Source organism: Homalodisca vitripennis, chromosome X (genome assembly GCF_021130785.1).
Source record: "Homalodisca vitripennis isolate AUS2020 chromosome X, UT_GWSS_2.1, whole genome shotgun sequence".
NCBI classification, from domain to species: Eukaryota; Metazoa; Arthropoda; class Insecta; order Hemiptera; family Cicadellidae; genus Homalodisca; species Homalodisca vitripennis.
In genome coordinates, this window is record NC_060215.1 from 82121724 (window position 1) to 82149169 (window position 27446).

Genomic DNA, 27446 nt, shown 5'->3' on the forward strand with positions numbered 1-27446 from the left:
AAGCTAAGGCTTTCACATAAATTTCCTCAGGAATTTTGTTCAACTGTTTGCTATAATAGATTTACATTAATAAAAGTATTGTATATTATACCAGAGAGCAATATATATATATATCATATATATCAATCATATATATATATATATATGATTGATCTGTGTCAACAGGTGGAAATGGCCCATCGATGGTATTTGGAGTTTCAACTCAGTGCCGTCCCCTTGGTCTATCCTGCCTCAGCAAGGTGGAGAAAATCATAAAAGAAAACGGTCTCCCAGATGTGAGCAACTATGTACTACCCATGAAGTTACCACACCGTTGTGTCACTCAAAGACAATGTTTTATTCCCAACTCAGTCAGTCAGTTCCATAAAGCTCTTGGGTTGCCCGGCCCAATACATCCTCTGTAGTTGCTTCATTTTAATTTAAATAAATATAACAATCAGTTTATCAAATCTTATAATAACATATAATTATTCATTTTTAACTAAATTAGTGTCTGGTATATGATATTAATCATTTTTTACAAATATGCAGTGAAAATAAGAACGAAATTATATTTTAAACATTTATGAATTATTTTGTTTTCATTGCTCCTTTAATATTTTAATCATACAGACTTGAAATAATTTTAAAAGGAAATATTTTATTGTTATTACCTGGATTGTTTATTAATATAAAATAAGATAATCATAGGATTTGAGATCTTAACTGTAGAAAGAGAATTTAAATCGTTGTGTTCACTTAACTTACCCAGATCCTACAAAGTAGAGTAATTATGCCATGACGATGAAGGATATATAATTTTGAGTAAGATAGCAAAAACGTTTGATACTTTTCAATTTGTAAGTTTAACATTCTAATTGAGCAAAAGTTTTGACAGGTTTTCAGGTATCAATGATCGTAAACCTCAATTAACTAATTCCACTGATTGAATAACTTTTCAATACCAGTGAGACAATCAAGGGCATTCACTGTAATTAGTCTGAGTTGTAATGCGAATTTCTGGAATACTGATTTGGTGCTATTTACAACCAAGTTATGGTCCTTTGTCAGCAATGGACAAGGTTATAATGACCATATTTATATTTATGTTAACTAACTTGCTACAAGGTCTAGGGGGCATCGAATCAATCACAGTTTTCTGTGTTTGTATAGTGTATTTAGATACAATTAATACTGAATATCCAACATGGAAATAAAACTTACCAATCATATTTTGAAAATACATTGTTTGAACACCAATCGAAGCCTAATTAACAAATTAGAATTTTGAAATTAGGAAGTAACAACCTACACAAATCAAAACAGTATGAGCAATGTTACCATCTCTATTATTTGTCAAAACTCAAGTGACTGTGCTCCTTTCTTCGGTTTCATGCACAGGTTCAGTGAGGTCCATTCTAGCTATCTCAAAACAAGGTAAACTGCACAAGCAAGAAGATTATTAGAATCGGTTGCCACTCAATGAGGTGTTTTCGCTTCTGCTAAAAAGATTCGGAAATTTTTATAAAAGTTGAAATGCATAAGAAGGTTTAAAACAAATATGATCAGTTGAAATAGATTTAACTACATGTTAAAGAATGGATTTTGTTAAACCCCATAGTTTTTATAAGTTACATAAATTAAATATTTCTTTACTGAGAATTCGTAAGATAGTTGAGTGGGCTATGTTTAAGGTATCCTCATTGGAAGAACACAAAGGACATTGGATGTTATAACAGAAATTAATAATTAATATAGGTTTGCAACTAAATATGCAAAAATTATAAAACGTTAGTAACTAACTCAGAGAAAATTTCTTTGGTACACAATATCCTAGTAATATTTCGGCTGATACAGACAATAACAATACTTCATCACAGAACGATGGCAAAGGTCCTAAAAATTCTGTAATCTTCACAATACTTCCATCTGTTATAAACAATCTTTTAACAAACAAATACTTTAAATTTGTCATTGTTTACACGCCGAAAACTAATGTATGTAGCTTGGAAATAATGAATCTGGTGGCTAATTTTAAATATTTAGCACTAACATTGAATATAAAGCTAACATGAAGAGGGCATGTAAGCAAGCAGCCGTGATAAAGCCCACCTGTAGCAACTAAAAAAAAGATAATGTACCAGTACTATTCTTTATTTTATTTCTTTAAAATGTACTCTAATGATCGAAGAATACATTTGTTCTTAAAATTTCACGGTACAATAACAATAGTATGAATATTTAGTGTTAATGTTTGCTAAATTAAAAATATAATCCCTAAAGGCTCAAACGGCACCTCGTACAGTAGTGTGGGTCAAAGGGAAATAAAGAACATTTTATACACTTTAACACAGAAAAAGGCCTTATTTTTGTTATGTTTTTTAAATGACGTCAATATGGCTTTTTCTATATTCATATAATAATCATGATGCACATTTATATGTTATACAGTCCTGTAATCAGATAAATTGGTAAACATGTTAAATATTGATATACTTGTGTAGTCCTTTAGGCATTGTGCCTACGGAGATACGTAAATATTGAACAGATTTCAATTTATTTAAGTTCGTTGGGCTATAAATATGCATAATTTCCAAAGCGTAATTCTTGAATTTTGTATGAGCTTTTATGAACTAATGATTGTAAATTTGTATACACGAATGATGAACGCAAGATCTAAATTTATTTTTTACTTTTATTTTTTTTTAATGGCCAAAGTTTCTGCACTAAATTATTTATTATTTTGACCCATCCTATCGTACAGTGCAATAATTGCCAACAAATAACCAAAACTAATTGCTAACATGTACATAGATGTACACATTGTGCAGGTAATCATGTTTCTACTCTTTGATTACCTCTCTGAAGAAAAGAATGAAAAACATATCCAGCTAAAAAGAGTACAAATTTTTATTTATACAAGAACATGGATTTTGCAGGTCTCCAAAATTTAAGCAATTACTGTGCAGAGAGATCCGCAAAACACGTACATATTTTTTTATTAATTTACCTGCACTTATTTTTTCAGTTTACATACCGTACTAATTAATTATATTTGTTAGGGTAGTTAGACAGGAGAATACTTTTTCGAATTGCTTTAAAATTGCTTATTAATAAACTTCAAATTAAAATCGACATTCAATAAAATAAACTTTACCTAGTTAAATATTTAGACTTAATCACCAAAGCTTACACGATAACTTAAATAAACTACTTAAACATTTTTATGGACAGTTTAAAGTATACTTAAGATGAGTTTAAGTTAATATCAGGAATTTGGCTAAAACTCCCTTCTAATTTTTTATGAAAAGATCATTCACTTTCAATTGTAACCCAAATTCAAGTTACATTTCCCACACAGTGAAGTGAATTAAAACACTACCATCATGTTTATTATCATATGATATAGCATTATCTATACGCAATACTAAGGATTTTAATGTAAAAACCTGTGAGTATAGTTGAATTCTGAAGAACTTAAAAAAACTATGGTGACACAAATGTAAATATTTAATGACACTAAAATAATTAAATGATGGTGTATCCCTCAGATTAAAGAAAAAATATATATCATATGTGGGAACATAACTGATCTGTGGCCATTCTTAATCCTTACTTAAGAATAGTATTTCTGTGTTAAGTAATTTTTCCAGTTATAATCCAAGGGCTTTATAAAATCTGTTCCTTAAGGGTGGGTTCACACACAATTTCTGGGTGACGCATCTGTTTGGTAACTTCATAGGTAACAAGAAGAAATCAGTGCCTGTTATATTATTTGTCTCCAATATTTCATGGACCTTGCGCATGCAAGAAAGCCCTATTGGCTGACCCTTGCGAGACACCCCGAAGATGTAGGGATCGTAGTCTCCGCAAACTGCAAAAGAAACAAGTTCAGGCTTTAAGAAACTTTATAGAAGTACGATCAACCCAGTAATAAATATTAATTAACAAATAATTGTCGGAAATGTTTTGTGTGATTCGGATCAGATAGTGTACGGTGTTATAATATGATAAGGCGTTAAATATAGGCATATGTCATTTATATTGAAATTAAACACTCACGTCTTAATATAGTGCGAACGTTGTTTATACTATATTACTTAATATCTTAGATATGCATTTTATAACACTGATTATCTTTACTGAATGTTAATAGTCCAAGAAATTATAATAAATAACCTAAAATTTTAATTAATTCAGAATATTTACCCAATTTAAGATTCTATATTTTAGTACACAAAGTTCAAGCCACATATTTGTACCCGAATTTTCTTTGGCAACTCTTCACCTAAATATACTTGCAAAAACGTATGTAATTAAACTAATCTAAGTATCAGAATTAAAAACATTCAAAGATTACATGCGTTGAGTGAAGGTTGGGTAGAAACAAAGGTTACCTTGTAACTGTGGTTGACACAAGCTTCTGGGATTTTTTGTCTCAAATGTTGCACATCACTGTTTTGTTTTATCCCCAAAATATCGGACCTACTCAAAAAGTCTGTGAGTCTGGTACAAAATATAGGACAACCTCGCTCCAACATTACTTACGTAAAAATTGATATTTAAGACATTTCATGCAATGTTTTAGCTGTGGAAGCAGGCAATTGTGTAATTAAACATTCTCTACCTATAGTAATAATGTTTTTCTAGGTCAGGATTTCGAATTATTAAATTATAAAAGTACATCCATAAAGAAGTGGACAAAAATACTACAACGAAAACTGGAAATAATTAGATTCCAATAAACAATGGATACAACCTCAAATGTAAAAATATTCTTCAACTTTAAAAACATCTGATCACTTATCAGAAAATTATAAAACAGTTCTCTATGTAACATTATTAATAATATCAATTAATGTTTGACTTAGCCTAAAATTAACTTAGCACCAATTAATCAAAGGAAATTAATCAAGAGACCAACATTTTGATATCAAAACTATTTTGAAGGGCCAGAACTATATAAAATCGATCAAATAAGACACAGTTTCATAATGCGATACAATACAATCAGAACATCATCGGAGGAATATTTTTAACCTCACAGGCATTTTGAACATTCTATTTAATGAAACCAACTAATATGACCAGCATCAGGGAGTTTAAACATATAAGAACACTTTTTTTATAAACGAGTATGCTATTTAAAAGAGACCCCTCAGGCATACTAAAAGATCAAAAGAATGTTTATAGCAACATTACCTTACATAATCTAGTGTGAAATTATGATTGAACTATACAGTTTTTGCCTCTCTCTTATTGACTACATGAGAAAACATGAGTATCAACATTAATGTGGTGTCTTTTTTGTATTTGTCTTTTTTATGTTTGTCGTTTTCTATGTGTTTTTCATGTCTATTTCATGATATCTTGCATTTACATTTTTCATGTATCTGCTCATACATGTTTTTATTTATTGTTAATTTTTATATTTTGTTGTTAAAACTGAATACCTATTCTGCTGTTTATATCCAGTCTTTGTTGAACTATACCAGATTATTTTTGTATATCTCTTATTGATTTTAATAGTACTCGACTATCTTTATTTGTGTCAGTTTTACCTACTATACATGTTAGCTTTGTTTGATATTTATTTAGTACATTACGTTTAGCAGGTGTCTTTAAATGAGTATTACTTACATAGCAACTTAGCTGTACTGAACATTATTGTAACTGTGAATGGTTGTACGTTATATAAATAAATAAATACGTTTTACGTTCAAGTATGGTCATTTTTTTGGTTAAGATGGAGAAAATAAGACCATATCAATGTAGGTTTAATTTAACAGATTTAACTGTATTAAGTTAATATGTATTTTGTGACGGCAATATATGTGATAAAAATATAATGTAGATCAGTTTTCGTAGAAGGTTTCCCACCTGAAGATGGTTTGAATAAATTAAGCCAGTTATTAATATATATTTGGAAGTTGTACCGAACCCCCACTAATGCGTAAAATTAATAAAGATCAGATATTTATTATTTAATGTCAGCGAACATTGAAATTTACTCTCTCATCAAAAAGTTTAGATACTCGAGAAATTTGGATTTGAAAATTAATCACGAACTAACCAATAACTGGAGCCACATTAAAATTGAGCTTATATATTTCTGCGTTTAATCATTTAAGACTGTTAATAATGCCAGTTGTTAGCACTTTCCAACCAGACTGCAAATTATAAAATTCATAACGATTGATCTCCCTAAACATTTTAGGGAAATAACGAGATTGAAATTTTTTTATTCGATTAAGATCAAATTTTTATAAAAAATATTTATAATTGTACAGTGATTAGGTATGAAATTCTAGAATTTTATAATTATATGAAAACCAATGTATAAACCGTATAATTTTCACACCTATTTAACTCGGAAGATTTTGTTTATTTTTTCCGCGGCCCCAATGTGTTTCGTACATTCGGTACAACAGGCTGACTGTCGATGCAATAATCATTTTGGGCAATAACAAATTATCTCTTAAATATAGTTCTAAAATTTTATTCACAAACTCATACATTTTATGCATTATATATAGAATATTTGTCTTAATCGGAACACAATTTTCGGAGTTATGAATTTTCAAACTTGCACCTTGGTTAAAATTGTAAAATTTTGATGCATGATTTTGTTGTTATTGTCATAAAAACTGGAAGTTATTGCTTGTGAATAATTTGATTTATACGTCTATCGCAATAATAGACAATACAATAAACAATTTAAATGGAACTTATATTATTGTAGTCTACTTATTAGTATGTGGTTAACATTCAGACTCTGATATCTAAACTTTTTAGCCCAAGAGTAGATTTCTGTTTGACCACCATTTATATAATTACATGAACTAGTTTACTTTAAAATCTCCTCCTCAAATAGAATTGGATAGTAACAAATTTCGGATTGTTACGTCATACCAAGTCATTGATAATACTTCAAGGCTCAGGCATATATTTGTAGCCCAATGTGTAACGCAAAACGAAGGAGTAAAGTGAATAGGATTAAAAGTACTCTAAGGCTAAAGTACAAATTTTTACCTCCGTACTCGGTACATTGATAGACCAGGAATGTGTCACATCCAACGTTCCCAAAAAACGTGTTCAAGTTCGTGCAGTAGGGATCTGAAAAAACAAACTTCTAGCAATATTCCACATAACCAATGTATGTTTATAACCTTTCCTCTTTGCCTTTAAATGTATTTAGCCTATTTTATACGTATTTTTATAGCCTTTGCACGCACCAAATTTATTACAAGCTTGGCACAAATGGGCAATAATAGAGTGCTTATCTATTATACACAGACATACAGACATAACAAGATCTAAAACTGATTGACCATATCAAATCGTAAATAACAACGGATGTTGTTATACAAATGTTGAACAAAACCCCACATCTACTATATAACTTTAGGTATTTTGAGATATGTGGGTGTATAAAACAGTGTATAAAAATATCATTTCGTGTTGAAAATAATTATATACATTATTGTTATGTGCTAGCGATTTATTTATTTCTCATTCCAGTGCCTTGAATTTTGTATGTTTATCTATTATTAAGTTTCAGGCACAGAAACAAGGCAGAGCTTTGATCTGTTTCATTCATTAATTTGTTTTGTTTATCCAACTAGTCCTGTACTAAGTTCCTAATTTAAACTTTTCGGTCACGAATTTTCAAATTTGGCGTTACTTATCTACGTGTCACTCTATTGATACACTGCCCCGCTTTTTTCAGATCACTCATATTACTGACTAATGTTAAGTATGAAATCATGGACATCGACATTGTATGCTGAAGCAGATCATTTGTTAATTCGATGTGGTGTCACCGTCTTACCCCTAAAAGAAACAAAGTAAATAAGGAATTAGCCGGTACATATCGCCTTCATTGATTTTATTGACTTCAATATGAATTGCAATTATTACATAACAGTTCCACAGTAATTATTATTATAACAAGGCGTACCATCTGACAACAAAGGAGTTTTACAATATTTTCCAAATAAATCTGAAATTTTACCTTCCCTTGTTTGGGATTTATCATCTGTCCTGAGCCCCTCCAAAAAAGTATTACAGACCTCGTTGATGGATACCTGATTAAGGTTGTTTTAAGTGGACTTCACGCACTTCTCTTCTTAATAGTTCCCTTCTCAAAGATTCAGAGGGCGATATATAATCTTCTATGGAATGGACTTCTTAAAACAAAAACAAACAAATAAAACTTTCGACAATTTTGAAACCTAATACAACTCATAGCAAAGAAAAAACTTGTTTATGCTAGCTTAAAAAAGCTCTTAAATAGCAGTTTTTACTCTCCGTATACAGATTGTGCTGAACTTTTTTGGGTTTTCTTCTTTTTGCATTTCTATTGTGACGACGGGGCCCTTTTCCCGCCGTCTGATGTGGGAGAGGGAGAGGTCAACAACGGAACACCTGATGTTGTTCAGTCGAGGAGGTGTCGTCTATGGGTAGAGACATTGCGTGTGTGGTGAGAGCAGACCGGGGACGTGCGGTGGCGCGGCACGAGCGGCGGCGATGCTACGGACGGTTAGATAGGTTTTAGGTGGTAGAAATGTGATGAATAAATGATGTTGTTTTAAGAAGAGTGAGTAGTTATTTGTTACGTACCTCGTCACGGCCAAGCAGAGTGGTATGGAGCAGCCCCAAGGACTAACAGGGTGAGTTATAGTAGAAATAACTTGATCACACAGTACGTGACAAATTTTGGTGGAGGCGCCGGGTAGTCCTGAGGCGTGATAGCCCTGAGACGGACTTGACTTTTGAAAAATTGTAGTAAGATTTTAAGTGAAAAAAAAAAAAAATAATAATAATAATATTTGAATCCTTTTGTTGAGTATTCTGGAAATTAGTATAATAGCAAGTGGTAACCCGTAAGTGATGCTAATTTAAGTATGTTTTAGTTATTATTTAATACCTAGTTCAGTACTTGTTATTTTATAAAAGCATTCAATTGATATTTCTGTCTGTCGTAACCCGCCGGTTTAATTTTTCCATATTTGAAGCTAAACAATTTGGAGAAGAAATGTTGGATTGTTGGTCTGATGTAATGTTGGTGAAAGAAGATCTAAGGGACGTGTGAAGTGTGAAGTGAATATATTATAGTAATGAAGTGATTATTTAAATAGATTGCTGCAATAATCAGTGATTGTATACTAATTATTTGTACGTGATTAATGTGACGGGATTATAGTTTAGTATGAATTTGGATGTTATTGTAAAAAATTTATTAGTGTTTTAGCAAGGTTCTAATTGTTTTAGATAATGTGATCAGTGAACTGTGAGAAAAATACTGTTGTGGATTATTATTATTGTGCTATTTTGTGCTTGCCAGTGTAATATTTGTGTTTGGCTACGAGTAAAAACTGCCCAGCTAAGCGATAATGTGATCATTGCACTGTGAGACAATGCAAGATAGGCAGGGCAAGGTCCAAAATCGGACACTAGTGTGCTAGACAGTGAGCTCACGACGCTCGAGCGGTTAAGAACTAACTGGTGTCCTGTATACGTAATATTTCTTGAAATTTTAGTTTAACCAGCGTTATATTTATAAGTTGATAATTTAGGTGTGCTAATATTAGATAAATGTGTTTAAAACTTGATTGTTAATTTAATTTGTTGTGACTACAGTAACAGTGTGCCCACGTGACAGAGAACTATGGATACGCTACCGAAGGTAATGACACTTGTTAGTATGATCATTGTAATTTTTGGTAATGTTTTATTTGTAGAGGCGAGTCAGGATGGCCAAACTCCCAATATCAGTTGTTACAGGTGTCTACTGGAAAGAGATAAAGTCGGCAGAGATATATGAAGCGTCCGTCCCGTTGGGTTTACAAGACAGCGTGGCCAGGAGTAGACATAGCTTATTTAAGTCGTCCCAAAGGAGTAGGATTTTGTAATGGTGTTATGAATGATCCAGAATGTATGTTATTTTTCTTGGGCCGCAGTGGTTAATAAGGAGATTGGAGCACGAGTCACATGGCTGAACAGAAGTTTGAGTGAGACAGCTGATAATTTTGAATTATTTTCAGGGTCGAAACGTGATAAGCGCAGTCTTCATTTTATAGGTAATTTTGCTCATTGGTGTTGTGGAGTTATAACCAAGAAGCAGCTACGACCTTTGTATGCTAATCAATAGAGAGAATGAATGTATTTGAGCAGGAACTTCACAATGAACTTCAAGAGGCGTATGCAGAAATGGATAATCTAACAATTAATATGAAATTCTTTACAGTCAGGAAGTCAGTCGCACATTTTCTCAGGTAATAGGTGTGGGAGTTAACATAACAAAGATGATTGATCGATTTAGAACCAAGGTGTATGTCGCTGATCAAAAGAATAATCATAAAACATACAGTCTGTTACAGCTCAACGCATTACACTCTATTCGGCAGTTGCAAGTGTTACAACTAGTTACCAGATTGGAAATTTTAAGTCAATGCAGAGAACAAAAGATTCCGAACTCGATTATTTCTTTGTCAAAATTTCAAGGAGATCTTCTAAATTAGCGGCCTCAATCAAGGACGGACCAATTACGAGTTAGTAATTGCTCCGGAGGAAGTGACAAAATATTTAAAATTAGAAATAGCTGACTGTATGATTTCAGGTTCAACAATAATTGTAAATGTAAAGGTGCCCATTAAAAAGCGGGGAGCGCGCTGGAAACTGTTTTGAATTAATGGCTGTACCTTTTGCATGGAAAAATTCTACTTGTAATATTCATCATGATGTGACCTATCTGGCAGCCGACAACGAGCGTCTGATGTCGATACAAGGCTCAGCAACTCATGATTGTCAGCCGTACATAAATTCTCTATGTTTTATTCCTAGGAAATGCCGGAGATGCTGTCCTCGGGTTCGCTATGTCCCAGAGCTATGTTTAGAGGAGCGGACGATTACAGGAACTCAGTAAAGTTTGTGCCTTTTCGTGTGCGCAGGGCAGAGCGCCGATAGTGAACAGATTAGGAGAGGAGATGTTTGTACTTACACACGTTTCAGGGCAGTTAAAAGTTGGAATGTCGTCCATGGGGTCGAATTTAACCCTAAATATTCCGGAAGATAGACGACCCGGTGCTCTCCCAAATTAAGGTCGCTTGTGATTGTAAAATTAATGTTAAATGAAGAAGTAATTGTTTTTTTGAAAACTACCCTTGTTATAAGAAAATATCTGTTTCAGAAATAGTCCATATAGTTCCTGCTCTTTGGTCCAAATTGAAAACTTTGAAGGTTTCTTCCAGAAACACGTATTCCTCCAGTACTTTTACCACCCTGGACGAGTGTTTGGACGAGAGTTGGCCGACTGAGGTGCCCCATTTGGAACATGACGTACGCTAGGACACAGGTGGAAACCAAGCCACCGCTGATAGTAACAGGCCACAACGAAGGGATTTGGCCAATTGTGTATACTGTAATTCATGCTGTATATTTTTCACTGGTAACGATTATTGTTGTGAGAAATCCACACTTTGTGGGTATGTATAATTTAAATATAGTTAGAGGAGAACCTATAGAGATATTTGTTACAGAGAAAACCTATAGGGAAGCTGTATACATTACTTTGTTAATTCTTGTTTTTTATTTTGTGCTGGTACTTGTGAGATGGTGCTGTCGATGGAGGAATAAGCAGAGCAAAGAGGAAGTGTCTATGAAGGGACATCGGGAGATCCAGGACAATGATGGCTTACCCCGAAGCATGCCGCTAGCCGAGATAGATGGGCGAGAGCTGCGAATTACCTTGGAATGGTGGGATATGAACAGTCCGAGTGATTAAGTAACCACCGTGTTTAATTTGGATACATAATGAGGAAACTATGGAAAGTTTATGTTACAAAGTGATTGATTGTTGATGAATTTCTTATAATAAACAAAAGGGAGTTTCATTTCTCTGTAATGATCATCCAGAGTAAAAAACATTAATATGATATAAGGTTTTGTTGCATAATTAGATATACTACAGCGATGTACTAATATAATTAGGTACAGTGAATGACGTTTTGTACTTCAGACGTAATATAATATTTTAATGTTTTGTTAAAATCATGTAATGATAAGTGTGAGATAAATCTATGCCAATTATAACCGTGAAGTTGCCTAGGATAAGGTGTGTCTAATAAGATAGTTACAGGGACACGAGACGGGCGGTGCCCGGACCGGGTGCGCAGCAGCTGATCAGGTGCAGGGTCACGGTCAGGTCACTGAGATGACATTGAACCTGTGTCGTATGACTGCGGTATGAATGATGAATGAGTGGTGGCCACCAAATGAGCAAATGAGTGAAAGAATGATATGTTATAAAATATGAATGTTATCAAGAATTAATAGGTAGAATGATTAATGTTATTAAATGTTACAAGTGAAATAATGTTGGTGTTTATGTAACAATACAATATGAAAATGTTAGAGTAGGGTATATCAATAGTGTATACCTATTTAAACTAAAGTAAGGGCTGAGTAAGAGTTTAAAAAGTGTATTTCACATTCGCTAAGAAATGGGGCCCCTTGAAACCCGTGTTTAATGATAATAGAATAATGACCATTATAAAATGATGTACCGTAGTAACTAACACAGTTGGTATTTTATATAATAACATGTAACAACTATTAAGATGTAAAGAATGTTTAGTTTAGATAATGATTATTAAATGTGTAATATACCACTTCATTTTCTGATTTGCATAAATGTCAGGTTGTTATGTTCATGTTTTAAATGTTAACCTTTAACTATATCAAGGTATTTTAGATAAGGTACGGTATCCCTGACTAAATCAATTGTGTATATAAAAAGATAATTAGTTTATTTGTAGAATTGATAAATGTAGTTTAAGTAATAAGGTGCCATGGGCTTACTTTGATTAAAATGTATGTTAAAATATTAGTGGGTAATACATGATTTGGGTAATAAATATTTGTATAATTGTCATATATTTGTTATATAGAATTAGTGATAAAAAAAAAAAAAAAATGAGAACAAATGTGAATGCTTTATTTGTTTGATGATTTGTCTAGTTAGTAGGGATAATTTCGTCTTAAACAAGTAACATAAGATTAGAAGAGCTCTAGTAGTTGGAACACGCTTGCAACAAGGTCGCAGGCCGCTGACCCCCGAGGGTCAGGCCACTGCGCCGGAAGGCCTCTGCTGACCACAGCTACTTATATCACGTAGCCATCTGGAGGTGCACTGTTCCAGCTCAAAAACTTTGTACTCCATTGCATGGAGATTACTTAAGTAGGTATAAACCGATCCAAATGGTATCAAATCCCGGACACATATGTAATTAAATTATTTGGGAAAAATAGAGAGTGTTAGTGTGTTAGTAATAAATTGAGATTCCCTTAGTTTTTAGTAGTTGTAATTTTCTAATTTGAAGTAAATATGGTAATAAGCAATTTATATTTTAGAAGTAATAAAAAAAAAAAAAAGGTGTTGTTACTCCGCAAACTTGTATATTTATATGGCAAATAATGATATGTAAGGGATGTTTTATTGGTAACTTTTACATTTTTAGTTAGGTTAGCGTAGGCTCTATAACAGATTCCCCACGGCTATTATTTCAATTTTGGATGTTTTAAATTTGAGCGATATTCATATTTGTGTGTGTCTTAACTCCTTTTAAATTTAGGGTAATAATATCCAGGTGAAACAAATTAGAAGGGGAAAACAAAATATTGTAAGTCCTTTTTGATGTACTTAGATAGGGAAATCGTTCGTGGCATTCGTCCCCCGTTCGTTCGCGTTCCCATACTGAACTGGGAAGCTTAGAACTGTGAACATTCCAGTGTGAAGAATGTGCGTTAGAAATTAAGAAGAGGACTAATACTTTTGGGTCACACGCCAAAGGAGACGTGTCATGGACATAATGCTGTGCCCAGCAGTGAAGCTACGGTTACCATCAACTGAACATTAAACACTAGACCTTAGAGGTGAAAACAGTGACGAGCTCATAAGAGGAATGTGAGGAACGGAAGGAGGCGCAGTCACGTCAAGGCCGACTCCAGGATGGCGTTCCTGGTGCAGCTACTCCGAGACCCGATGGGATGCCTAAGCAGAGATTCATAACCGTAGCTTCCCTTTAAGAAGGGGAGTGTGACGACGGGGCCCTTTTCCCGCCGTCTGATGTGGAGAGGGAGAGGTCAACACGGAACACCTGATGTTGTTCAGTCGAGGAGGTGTCGTCCTATGGGTAGAGACATTGCGTGTGGTGAGAGCAGACCGGGGACGTGCCGGTGGCGCGGCACGAGCGGCGGCGATGCTACGGACGGTTTAGATAGGTTTAGGTGGTAGAATGTGATGAATAAATGATGTTGTTTTAAGAAGAGTGAGTGAGTAGTTATTTGTTACGTACCTCGTCACGGCCAAGCAGAGTGTATGGAGCAGCCCCAAGGACTAACAGGGTGAGTTATAGTAGAAATAACTTGATCACACAGTACGTGACACTATGGTTAAGACGAGATTTTGAAACCACTTTAACAGTATAGTTGAATTTATTTTTCAATTTATGAATAAATAAGGTTAATTCTTCTATTAAATTACTTTTCTCTATTTACTTAAGCTTTTGAAGTGACTATTTCTTTTTGCGGGCTGGATGTATGTTTTGCATGGAAGAAAAACTTTCGTTTCACGTCACGGAACGTATCATCACGCTTTTTTCGCTCTGAAGCCACTAGGGGGCGAGACTGTCACGGCTATTGATGTTTTCATCACCGTTCAGTGGCTATCCAGGTGTGCTGGTGAGAGGTTACTGTCGCTCCTTGTTGAATTTACTACTTATTTTGGCGGGCTATGGAAGTATGTTTTGAACTTAACGCGCTAAAAAACTTTCATCTCCAAACAATCGTTGAAAATGATTAAATGATTGATTATAATTATAACCTTTACTCAATTACATTGGGCCTTACCTTACATTTACTTTAAAAATAAATTTCATAACAGATTTTAATACAAATTTTGCTGAAGAAACCATTAACTGGGTTTTAAAAAGATGAATTTAATTAAACAATATCAAACAAAAAATACATAAGTACATCGGGGTATAGAACAACAAGAGATGTAAACGCCTACAATATATTTAGCAATATTTTATTCCACAATTTTTATTTCTTATTTTAGTTATTACAAACCCATAATTTAATTTTTAGAATATATTGACAATGAAAATGAATGAATTATTTCGGAAATACAAGACTTAAGTAAAAATGATACTGACCAACTTGTAGACACTAATTTAAACGATAATAAAGAAAATGTATAATTATTTATCATTTTAATATTTAGAAGTCAGTGATCATTGTAATATATGAAATAATAAATATTACAAAAATATTTATAAAATAATAGAAAATAGAAAACGTTTTTATATTAAGGAAATTAAGTGTCTCATATTATTTTGAAATATAAATAATAACCATTTAATAATTAGTAAACGTACTTCATAAAGCCCGTTATAAGGAGTAGTCACTTCTGTCGGTCAGTCCCGCGACTGTTTTTCCTTTTTTTGTATTCACTTTACTTATGCTAAATTTTGTTAAGAGAAGGCTAATCACCTGTCTGCCCTTATTCTGTTATTCCTAATGAGCTTCTTTGAGGATCTTAGCAACCAAAAAAGAGATAGTCAGTATAGTATTAGTCAACTGTATTGATAGAAAGTGCAACGTTCACAGGTAGAATTTTAACCTACAGTATAGAGAACTAGAACCATAGCTTGACGCCTTACACTGTGAGGCCACCAGCCACGTTATTTCCATTAAATATTTGTCACAAATCCTATGTATATGGAGTCTTGTAGATTTTTTTAGATAGAGTAAAAGACTAGAGGCAGAAAAACGTTAGTCAAAACATGCACTTGTTTCTTACATAACCCGAGACCCATACTCTACATAGGTAGCGTTGTTGTGTCCTCTTTGAATTTAAGGACCAATGTATGTAACTTGTACACCACTTCACAATAACAACGAAAGAGGTGAACGTGTTATCGTATAAAATTGTGGATAGTGGTACACGACCAGCATCTCCTAATCACAACGTGTCAAGCGTGAAATCGGACTTTCGCAGCAAATTATTTATCAGTGCCTAGGAAACTCATTGGTACAGGAATATTTTGCATCCTTGAAGACATCAGGCAACCGTTTAAGTATTTAGACTTACCACATCACATGGAGCTCTGATGTAGCATTCCCAGCTACTTACTAAAATATGGAGAAGGTAAAGTTGCCATGGAATGTCACGGCTACTGAAGGTACTAATTTCAGAGAGATCTCACCCCACGATTATGATCTATATGTCGACACATCTCACCAACCGAGACCGTATCGGAGAACATCCAGTAGGGAAATGAAAACTATAACAAGGTAGGAAGAAACAGGTTTTCCCCTATATCTTCCAGCCGCGTGTCCTGGTCTTTCTAGGAAAGTACCGCATTAAACAGACTCTATGATAACAAATATATTCGCTTGTCCTCACGATGACAACTATTAGGGCTGGATGGCCGACTACGCAGAAGACTCAGTGGAGCAAGGGATACTTTTGTTATTTGGCTAAGGGAAGAACAATTCTAAACCTACAAATACCGGTAAGTACTAATCCAAGAGACTTCCAGGATCCCACAGCAGTAACCTGGCAGCAAGATTAAAGCAGGAACATAAATTAACACTGCAGAAGGTCAGGAAACCTTTTAAGTGGAATTGTCCATTCAATATTTTTAAACAGTTATAATTTGTATTTTATTGTATTATTTAAATTTTTGATATCAATATTTTACTATAGTAAATCTTGTTATGAATAAATGATATTTTATTATTGTTAGGAATACTTTAATCTTTACATTTTAAGCTCTTGTTATTTATTATCCTAATGTTATTTGTATTTGTTGTCTGTTATTTTACTGTATTTTACTGCATTTTAACCATCAATTTATTTTATGTTTATTGTATATATATACACATATATATATATATATATATATATATATATATATATATATATGAAGTATTACCTACGAGGGTGAGAGCATGAGCGAACAGCCGTAGACGAGGATTCTATCCTAAAAAATCAGCAAAAGCAAAACATTCCAAAAAAGGTACAAAATCCTTATAATGCTCTGAAGTATAAGCCTAATAAACTCAAAGACAGGAGAAGAAATAATAAGAATATAAGGAATCAGAAACACATGTACCAGTAACCCCCGTGCAGTTCCAAACAGTAGGGATAAGTGGTGACAACCACGCTAGTCATCTCGACGGACTGGTGGGGAAACTAGTGACTCCTGCAGCAACGGTGATTGGCATCTGCAAGCCCGGAGCCAAGCTGCTCAACATCCTGAGGCCCTCCCCAACACACAACTCACATTGCGAGGTGCTAATTGCGGGCAACATCTGGCAGACGGCGAGCAGAAGAACACATATCACTTGGAGAAGAACATCGCGGGTAGACCCACCAACACCGAGATGGTCTTCGTAACTCTCCCACACCGCCACGACTTGGAGCCTTATAATCCCATTCACTTGGAGACCACGCTGGTAAATGCTTTTATTCAGGAGCTGGCTGTGAGATACGGAACTCGTGTGGTCGACTCCAACAGAATCAGCCGTCAGTGTTTCACAGCCCACGGCCAACACCTCACCATGAGCGGCAAGCGTGACCTGGCGGGGCTCGTGGTGGAGAGCGTCGCTGCTGAATGTGTGGTATTTGAGGAAGACTGAAGCTTCGCAGTCGACTCTCCGGAATGAGGGTGCGCCATCAGGGACTGCGGAGCCATTCGTCCTTCCACGTAACTCCTACTTCCTACAACTGTAAAAATTCAGACCTAGGAAAAAATAGAAACAAAAAGCGATATTTCAGTGCTAGAACAAATTGACTGATGCCCCAAATGATCGACAAATGAATGCAAATTTCCTAAATCAAAATCCCATAAAACGCCCAAGTCAATAAGCTCGACGAACTGCTACTTGTTTGTAAAGAACAGAACAAAGATATACTTGTCGTAACCGAAAACGGGTTTAACAACAAAAAATTGAACTCTGCAAAATTCCAAAATTTAAATCAGGCTACTTCTTAGTGCAGACAACTCTCTAAAGGAGGAGTCTCGAGTTTTCTGAAAAACAGTTCACATTTTTTTCAATCAAGGGAACAGTGGAAAGAGATTTCGAAGCACCTGGAAACCAAGTCTACATCAACAACTCAAAAACAATACTTGTCGGTATGTGCAGGTTCCCTAATGGAAGCGATGTTAGAATTAAAATTAGAATCTTTACAGACATACCTGACCGACTTCAGCTGAATTATGTCTTGATGGGTAATTTCAATTTAGACGCGCTAAACAACACTCATTCTACTACAAAAAGACTTGTCGATATGCTACGGTCCTTCGGCCTGGATTTTTTGGTTAAATCTCCTACGAGAGAAACGTCAACACAAACAACTATCGACAACGTCGTCTCCAACATTCCAAAAGTCACAGTGTCTGTGGTTAATACAGCAAGCTTTGACCACTACTACCAAGAGGCTATAATTATAGGAAAACAAATCGAGAGGGAGTCCAAAATCACAAAAACCATAAGAGAGACAAGATCAAATTCAATGTGACTCATAAAAGAATGTTCAAAGCATATTGTGAGACCATTAACCCAATTAGTAAACTTCTTTTTTGAAAAAAACGGGTTTTCTCTCACTCCTTAAATCTGTGAAAGTAAGCCCGATTTTCAAGAAAGACGATCCCCACTTTCCACACAATTACCGACCTGTCTCAATTTTGCCAGCTTCAAGTAAAATATTCGAAAAACTTTTCTTGGCATGAATGCTTCAATTTTTAATAAGTACAACCAGCTCTCTGAAGACCAATTTAGCTTCAGGAAGGGTAAGTTGATGGACTGAATCAGTTGTAAGTCTAGTCGATATGATTGTAGAGGGTCTAGAACTTCGGAATTCCACATTGTACCTAAACTTATCGAAAGCATTCGACTGCGTTGACCATGTTACATTACTTGAAAAACTTGGAACTCATGGCATCCGAGGTGTACCTCTCCAGTGGCTCAGTTAATTTCTTCTCACTTCTGCACGGAAGACTGATGACACGACTCTCTATTCCGCTAGCAAATCATATTTTGATTCTGGAACAGCAGTGTTGTTGAGATCAACATGTGCGTCCAACATTTTAACATTTTAATATCGCAAGACAAATTCTGTAAAATCCAATTTTTTAAATTTTGCTTTGTGATTAGTAGACAGGCATGACGAGCTAGTTGTTATGTTGGCAGATACCATGCTAGACGAAGTGTACTGCTCGAAATTCCTGGGAATATACCTATATCGAGGGTTGACTTGGAATGTTCACATCGACCACGTTTGCTCAAAATTGCCCCAGGAATTTATGTTTGAAGTCTCTAGCCAAATACTACCATATTCAGGTTCTGATGACGACGTATTATGGCTTTTTTTACTCCCATCCCACTCTCATGATGTTGTGAGGACAAACTTATGCAACAATAAATTCATGAATGTTCAAGCTGCAAAAACAAGCGGTTCATATTAACGCTTAGTTGAATTTTAGAGAGTTGAAAAGAAGCCTTCAAAAATTTGCAATTCTTGACGTTGCCCAGTCTCTACATCTCTGAAAAAACTCTGTTTTGTATGTCTCAATGTGCCATGACGAATGGCCGAGACATATATGAGTATGAGACTAGGGATAACTACCGAACTGGTATACACAGAACGATAGTTTATGAACCTTTACCTTTACAGGCAGGTGTTTATTTCGTCAACAAATTACCAGATTCAATAAAAACTCTCCATCGTCCAAGGAGTTCAAAAGTTATTTGAAACGCGTTTTAGTGTCTTAAACGCGAGTTTAAGACACTAAAGACCTAATGTTGGCGAGTTTTGGCACATCATCGGAAACCACCAATTAAAAAAGACTGACTGACTCTGCGGCTGGAAGTAAGAATAATTCGCTAATGAATGGATGTATATAAGTTTGCAAATTGTATGTTTGAATGAGATATCAGCTGGAGGCGTGTATGACAAAATTTTAGCGAGTAAAAATTAAAAAGTTTACTTTTGCTATGCGTTGTAAAATGTTCCGGTAGTAAAAATCTTATTTCATATGAAGTTTTGGAACAACAGACTTTTGTTTATCAGAACTATGGTGTCCAACACTTTCAAAGCCGTGGGGTGTGGGTCTGCCATAATGTTGGAAGACTCCGTTCTAGAATAAACACAAACCACTAAATTCCTTAGAATATACCTCGATCAAGAGTTGACATGGAATGCTCACGTCGACCCAGTGTGCACTAAATTAGCTTCAGGCATTTATGTCATAAGGTCTTTAACCAAATACTGCCTTATTAAGGTTCTGATGACGGAATATTATGGTCTTATTTACCCATATCTTCCTTACGGATTGTTTTCGTGAGGCTCTTGTGTAAACAATCGGTTTTTGAGAGCCTTCAAACTTCAAAAGAAAGCGATTTGAATCATTTCTAACATTAATTTAAGAGATTCGTGCCGACCAGCCTACAAAAACTTACAACTGTTGACTCTGCCCTGACTATACACTCTGGAAACAGTTTCTATCTGTATGTCCAAATGTAACCTGATGAGAGGCCGTATCGTGCACGGATATAAGACAACAGGTAGACCAACTACCGATCTGGAAGACACAGAACGGCAGTTTATGAACACTTGCTTTCGCAAGCAGGCGTCCATTTTATCAGCAGATCGCCAGCTTCCATTAAAGATGCACCAACGCCTAAGGCGTTAAAACCCGTCTTAAACGCTTTATAGCGTCAATGCCACTTTATAATGTGGCGAGTTTTTGGCATGTAAATGGAGACATTTTAAAAACAGACCATGGCGTTGAAAATTGAGTAAATGTTCGAGTGTCTGGAGTAAATGAGTGCAAAATTTGCACTGTGCTATGATTGCAAAATTTTATATTAAATGGCTGACTTTTGTTTACGGTAATAAAAGACTTGAATTGAATTGAATAATGAGTGATTTACAATATTCTACAACGCGCACCATGGTGACTGCTTCAGTAAACATGTTAAACTTCTGTACGATAACTGTTTAGCTATAATACATGTAGTTAACACCTTCACTGCGGCTCTGAACTGAGTAATCTACCATAGTCTAACACCTTACCACGCTCACCATGGTGTCTGCTGCGGTCAGAATATTAAACTATTGTACAATAATTGTCTTGCTCTAGTAGATGTAGTAAATTACATGACAAACTTGTCATTACTGTATTGGGCAAACATTTGTTGTGAAAGAACACATATTTCAATGTCCAGGGAAAAACCAAATGAACATCAACCAGTCAAAATTAATTTATTGCACATAAAAAATATACAACATATATAAAAATATTATTGATTATTTAACAATAGATTTTGTGATTATAAGGAATTAAAGCATGTGAGGAAACCCACCATTCCACTCGGTCTTAAAATAACGTTTGCACTGTTTTCTGAGTGGCAGGATATTCAGTATGGACAAGGTAGGGACCGTCTCCTGTCGAGATCCCCTGAGGACTTGAGCACTTTACACTAAGTAATCTCTACACAGTCCGAAAGTTATCATCCACAGTTAACTGCGACAACTTACTACTTCATAATAAATCCCTAATGGCTTAAAAGTATTTCTCATTAAGGCATAACCTAATTTTTATAAGTTACATGTATATAATGTTTTTTAGATCTCAGATCAACAAGATGTTCTTTGAGTAATTGCATAATGTTATTAAAAAGTGTAATTTATCAAATAGGATGTATGTCTTAAAATTGTATATTAATTGGGACAAATGCCCAAAAATTTGTTAAATTATGAATCCTACATTGTCCGCCAATTTGTAATGTTGTCTTTCTGTCTGGTTTAGGTTAGGTCCCACGCTGAGTCGGTTTGTAACAGTGTTGATTTAGAGTTCGTTGTAGAATAATATTGTGAAATACTACATGTTGGTGTATCAATTTATAAAGTTTTGGATTGGTAGATTCCCATGCTGTGCCAATCTGTTCAAGTCTGTAGTGGCTTAGGTTAGCTCCAACGTTTATTAAACCAATCCATTGTAGTTCTGGATTGTAAAAACATTTATTTCAAGTCTCCTGTGGAAGTATCAGTCTGTCTTCATTCTAATATATGGTGTTGAAGGCCAATTGATTGTGTCTTCATGTTATGGTGTGGTGTGGTAGCGTATTGAGAATTATTTTAACTACTCACCTTTGGTTCTGTCTTTCACACAATATAGCTGCACATTGATGTAACACACACCGTGGTCCCAATGTACAGAGTCACTCCTTCAGATGATGAACTTTGAGGATATGTTTGATTCTCTCTTAAATTCCAGTAAAAGGCGCAATAACTTATTCACTTATTCAATTCTGAACTGAAAATCATTATTGTATTTTGACTTAAAACATAAATTAAAATGTGAAACATAAATTCAAATATTCTCAAACAGCACATGCTTACTAAATCCTATAATTATAACTTTTGATCGTAAACCAGACAATTCTCCCGTTTTTAAATGTCTACTTAATAACATCATAAGTAAATAAACAGTTTCACTCGCGACCAACAACATTAACGAGTTTCATCAACATACAGGTAAGTTCATTACTTTCATCAAGCATCCTGCAGGTGTCCATTACATTCACACAACGGATAATTACATCTGACAGGGAAACGGGTATCGTGAAAAATTTAACTTTTTACCTGAAGATGGAAAGTTCCTGGTAAAACACTGCATAGATCTGCTTATAAAAAAATAATGTAATATATTTAAAATTTGCTAGATTTGTTGGTTTTTCTCCATTAGGAATCCTTGGTAATTTAGGACGATAAATTACATTTATTTCTGGCCTATATCTTCATTTTCTATACCCTGAATTGGATTTCGAATTTAAAATCCAATTACTGGACCTATACTTTATTTTAACGATAAATAATTTTACATTCTCTCATCAGAAACCACTAAATCTGAAGTATAATACCACCGAATTACCATCTCACGCCGATTCTGTTCAGTATAAAAACTACTGTACTATCTAGAATACTATCAGAACCAAACATACTCGTATACATTTTACTATCTACAATACAGAATCATAAGCAGTCAACCACAATTCCTTAATCTAGTAAATTGACAAGGCACACAGTATTATAAAAAAATAGTCTTCCCAGAGAGCTCATTGAGTTTTCACTTTCACTTGGGTTGATCAACTTAGTAGCAACCTGTATTTGTGACCACATTTTGTGTTCATCATTATGGAATTAATCGTTACTAAATGTGACTTAAGTTACTTAAAGAGCATTTTCCAAAAAAATGTATATTATACCTTATACTGCTCATAGAATATTAAATATAAGTTAAATAAATTTAGCAATCAAAACTTTTTGCTTATATGATTAAACTGGTATACAAAAAGGACAGACTAGATCTAATTGTATGGTATAATGATGTTACTCACTTGCAGCTCTGACCACTCCGTTTGCATAGTTAGTAGATATAATAGACACAACGTTGCTTGACCCATCACTGCTGTAACATCAACACAGTTTAATATGAAAAAAAACGAAGATCAGAAAGGCGGAAAATGTGTACCCGCCCTCACGAAGAATTATAAAAGCTTACCTCTCCCAATCATCGGCATAACCTTTTGCAAACTCTCCCTGTATTCAAAAACGTCTAAACATTTTTAAACCTCACTCGTAATAAATACTTTTTTATTTTGGTATCTTAATTTCCGGGTTCATTTTTCGCCTAAGGCTCATGCCAAATCCGATAGTCATCAATGCAAAATAATGCACACACAAAATTTGACTACCTTAATTAAAGATTGTCTTTTATTTTGTCGTACTATTAAAACATTTATAATCAATCAATTATGATATTATGATAACTTTAATTCACCCCTTACCCACTTACATAAAAATTCTCTACTAAAATGTTTGATAGAATCTCCCGTTTTTTAGTTTTTTATTTTGCAATTTTCAAACCTGAATTTTTCAAAACCTGTATTAATTAACCTAAATGTTTTGCTATGCTTGAACTTTGTAACTTTATTTAATTGAAATATATAATTTTTCTTATGATATTTCTTACCTATTTTGACCAGAAAAATGAAATGCTTGATGTAACAATACATTTAGTTTTTAATAAAGACAAAATTGTAATTACCAGGACTCAAACATATACGTACATGCTTAATAAAATGATGCAATCATATGAAACATGTCAAAATGGGTAATAAAATTAAATACGTGTTTGTTATCTGTCAGTTCCAAAACTCCTTTAATAAGTTGAGGTTAGCATTCAAAAATTGTTATATTTTCCTGTTACCAAATACATAACTCTTAATCTAGTTATGATCATGCACTTCTTTTCCTCTACTATAACAAAGCTTTAATTAAAATTAAGATAGTCCAAACAAAATAGTACTGTAGCTATATTTCAAACTGAGTTTAAGTCATTTAAACCATAGTAAAATTTATTGTTTTTATGGTACCAAAATAATAATCTCATTCGAACCGTTTAACATGATGTGTAGGTATTTCACTAAAACTTACGTTTTGTCCGAATATACATGTAATATATATATAAAAATAGTTAAACTTGTTTTTTATGTAAGAAAGCGTACGGTGATTACTGTGGATTATAATTATAGATGAATATATCAATCCAATTTGTTTAATATGTTGTGCTCCTAATTATTTCAAAATAACTATACACACCCACAATCTTTGTTTTCCAGAAATATATAATCGTAGAAGCCACTAATTGTACAATCGATAAATTAAATAATATTAATGTACATTATACAAATTTAAATTATGAAAATATGCTAGACACAATAAGAATTTTACCACTACTTACTACACCCTGGAATAGAAAACTTGATACGTGTTCGGGTCATCGGGTAGAGGGAAGTAAGTATAGCAGATGTTGTCTAACAACCGATTCTCTTCTGTATTAGGAAGGAACGCAGCGAAAAGCGGCTGATCACAGTATTCCTACCAAAAGTAACGGAGCAGAACAATTCCTATATTATGTAACAAATATTATGTAAAAATTTTGGCAAGATGTACCAAATAAATACTTTTCATGTAAAACACATGAAAAAACGAACTTTATAACACAAAAACGTCAATCATTTTCGTAAATATCTATAAAAATATAAATTATGGCAAAATAAATAGCACTTCCTTATTTATACATAATCTATCATATTAAATAAACCAAAAAAGATTAAAGGGATTTAAAGGGATAGGGCAACATTTGGACATACATATGCCTATATGTCAATGGTTAAAGATTTCATTTACAATAACTGGTTTCCCTATGGTTTTTCACAGTATACATTCACTGCACTACTAGTATATAAATAGTGTTCTAATTAAGCAGAGTATTTAATAGTGTACTAGAAGTGTTGTACTTATTTGTAAGTTACAGTTAAAGTATCGAGCTAATCTTACATCTTTAAGGCTTCTGGTAATAGGTTGCAGTTTCAGACAACCAGCCTTAACTTGGACAACCGAGAGATATCCCGTGATTACGCCCAGGCATACTGTGAAGACAGACATACCTTGACTGGACCTAAGGACAAACAAGTGCTTCATTTTTAGAAAACCGTAAGGTACCGTAAGGCACTTATTATCAGACGTGTTAAAAATGTGTTCGCCTGCGTGTTCATAAAATACTGTTAAACATAAATACCACAATTTAAAACATGCTTACGCTTCCACAGGTGCTCTATTGACCTCAGATGAAATACTTATTGTTGGCTTCCTTTTAATATTGAGATATGTAATGTTTTGGAAAATTTAATGAGCACTTATTGTAGGCTCAATCTGTGTAAATTCAATTTCTTTCAATATCTATATTTAAAAACGTATTTGTTTGAATAATCTAGTGATGAGCTATCGTCCTCTTGTGTTTATAACCACACATTAAAGTACTGATATTCAATGTTGTAATAAAACTTGAACATTTAAGAGATTAGTAAATAACCGAACAAGCTTTTTGGTATTTGGATATATAATATCATATCCAACCAATCGATTCGTGTAATTTCTGAACACAGCTCTGAACATAGTGACTTTATATGTTTTATTACTGTTTACAAGATATATACACCAACTTTTATTTTTATACATACATTCGTATATTTTATAAATAAATTAACAAATGAGTTATTATAATTGTTTTCCTTCCTTTAACTCCAGAACAATGACCATGTTCTAGTATATTTTGTATAATTTAGTTAGTTGGGCCTAATTTTAATATAAGAGTAACAATTTTATTTACACACTATCAACACTTAACTAGATAAAAATTATTATTATCACAGAATATAAAGGCAGCATATCCACAATTAGTCTTTAAAACTGAATAATGGTTACCTGAACATGAAATACATTCGGATGGAAGTACTAAGTAGGTCGTTTATCACTATTGCCCTATCTATTAGTTGTAATAAATAAAACATTGAAGCTAGAAGATAGTTTTATGTTTGCATTGTGATAGTAGTTGTTCACAATACCTGGCATGTACCCTTATCAGTAACTTCGTATTTCATACAAGATACGTTTTCCTTACTTAAAGGAGTTTTACTTGCTGATTTATGTATAAACGTGATCTGTTCCTACAAATGAACGTTACGTTTATGTTAAAGTGCCTATTGCGGATTCCATTAGACTAGACCTGACATCCGATTAATGAAAATATTGGTACTGTACATATTTCGAGAAACTTGTACATGACAACAAAGTAATGACTATATTTTAATTTATTGAGTATAGTCCATAAGTTGCTGTATCCACAAACAAAACACCATAACTGATTAAAACCCCATATCTTCGGGATTATTCATAAACGTCCTTTTTACCTAATATTAATTAGCGTATTTCTAAATGTAGTTGTAACTTTATAAATTGTAATAATAATGCATTCCACATTAGCTTTTATCAATAATAAACTATCACTCAATAGACAAAAAAGTAAAGTTCTCCTCAAATAATAATTTGTTAATAATCATGTCGTCAATTTTACTTCAAACAGGTTAGAATATAATTATTGTAACACAGATTTATTTACGGCATAAGATACAAGTCAAGTTCTTAAATTGCTTTGCTCTATACAAAAACATACGACACAACACAGCTTAAGTGATGTTAAGTCAATGATGTTTGTTAATTCATGTTATGCATCGACAATATACACTCAATAGTTTACGTTAAGCACGTAATTGTGCTGATTACTTCTGACATTTTTGTTAGATGTACAGTGAAGCAAAGGGCGTGACAAAGGTTGATTGAGACGCCTAGTCGAAATTCTGGTGTAATGACACAAACTTGTTTTTGATTACTTTTAACCATGAAGGTAACTTATTATACTCTCAAAACATTTTCATACATATTTAAGAGAAGAACAATACGAACTCATGATTGTTCATGATTGCGA

The 27446-nt window shown here is 33.8% G+C and overlaps 1 protein-coding gene across 1 annotated transcript; it reads right to left on the reverse strand.

The window, feature by feature from the left end:
- Window positions 1-1101: 1101 nt before the first annotated feature.
- LOC124369266 lies at window positions 1102-26499 on the reverse strand. Its single transcript, XM_046827164.1, has 6 exons — window positions 26387-26499; window positions 25460-25580; window positions 24861-24997; window positions 23455-23525; window positions 7012-7095; window positions 1102-3853 (listed from the first exon to the last, which is right to left on the reverse strand). The coding sequence occupies exons 1-6, from the start codon at window positions 26470-26472 to the stop codon at window positions 3633-3635; spliced, it is 720 nt and encodes a 239-aa protein (XP_046683120.1). The 5' UTR covers window positions 26473-26499; the 3' UTR covers window positions 1102-3632.
- Window positions 26500-27446: the final 947 nt, after the last annotated feature.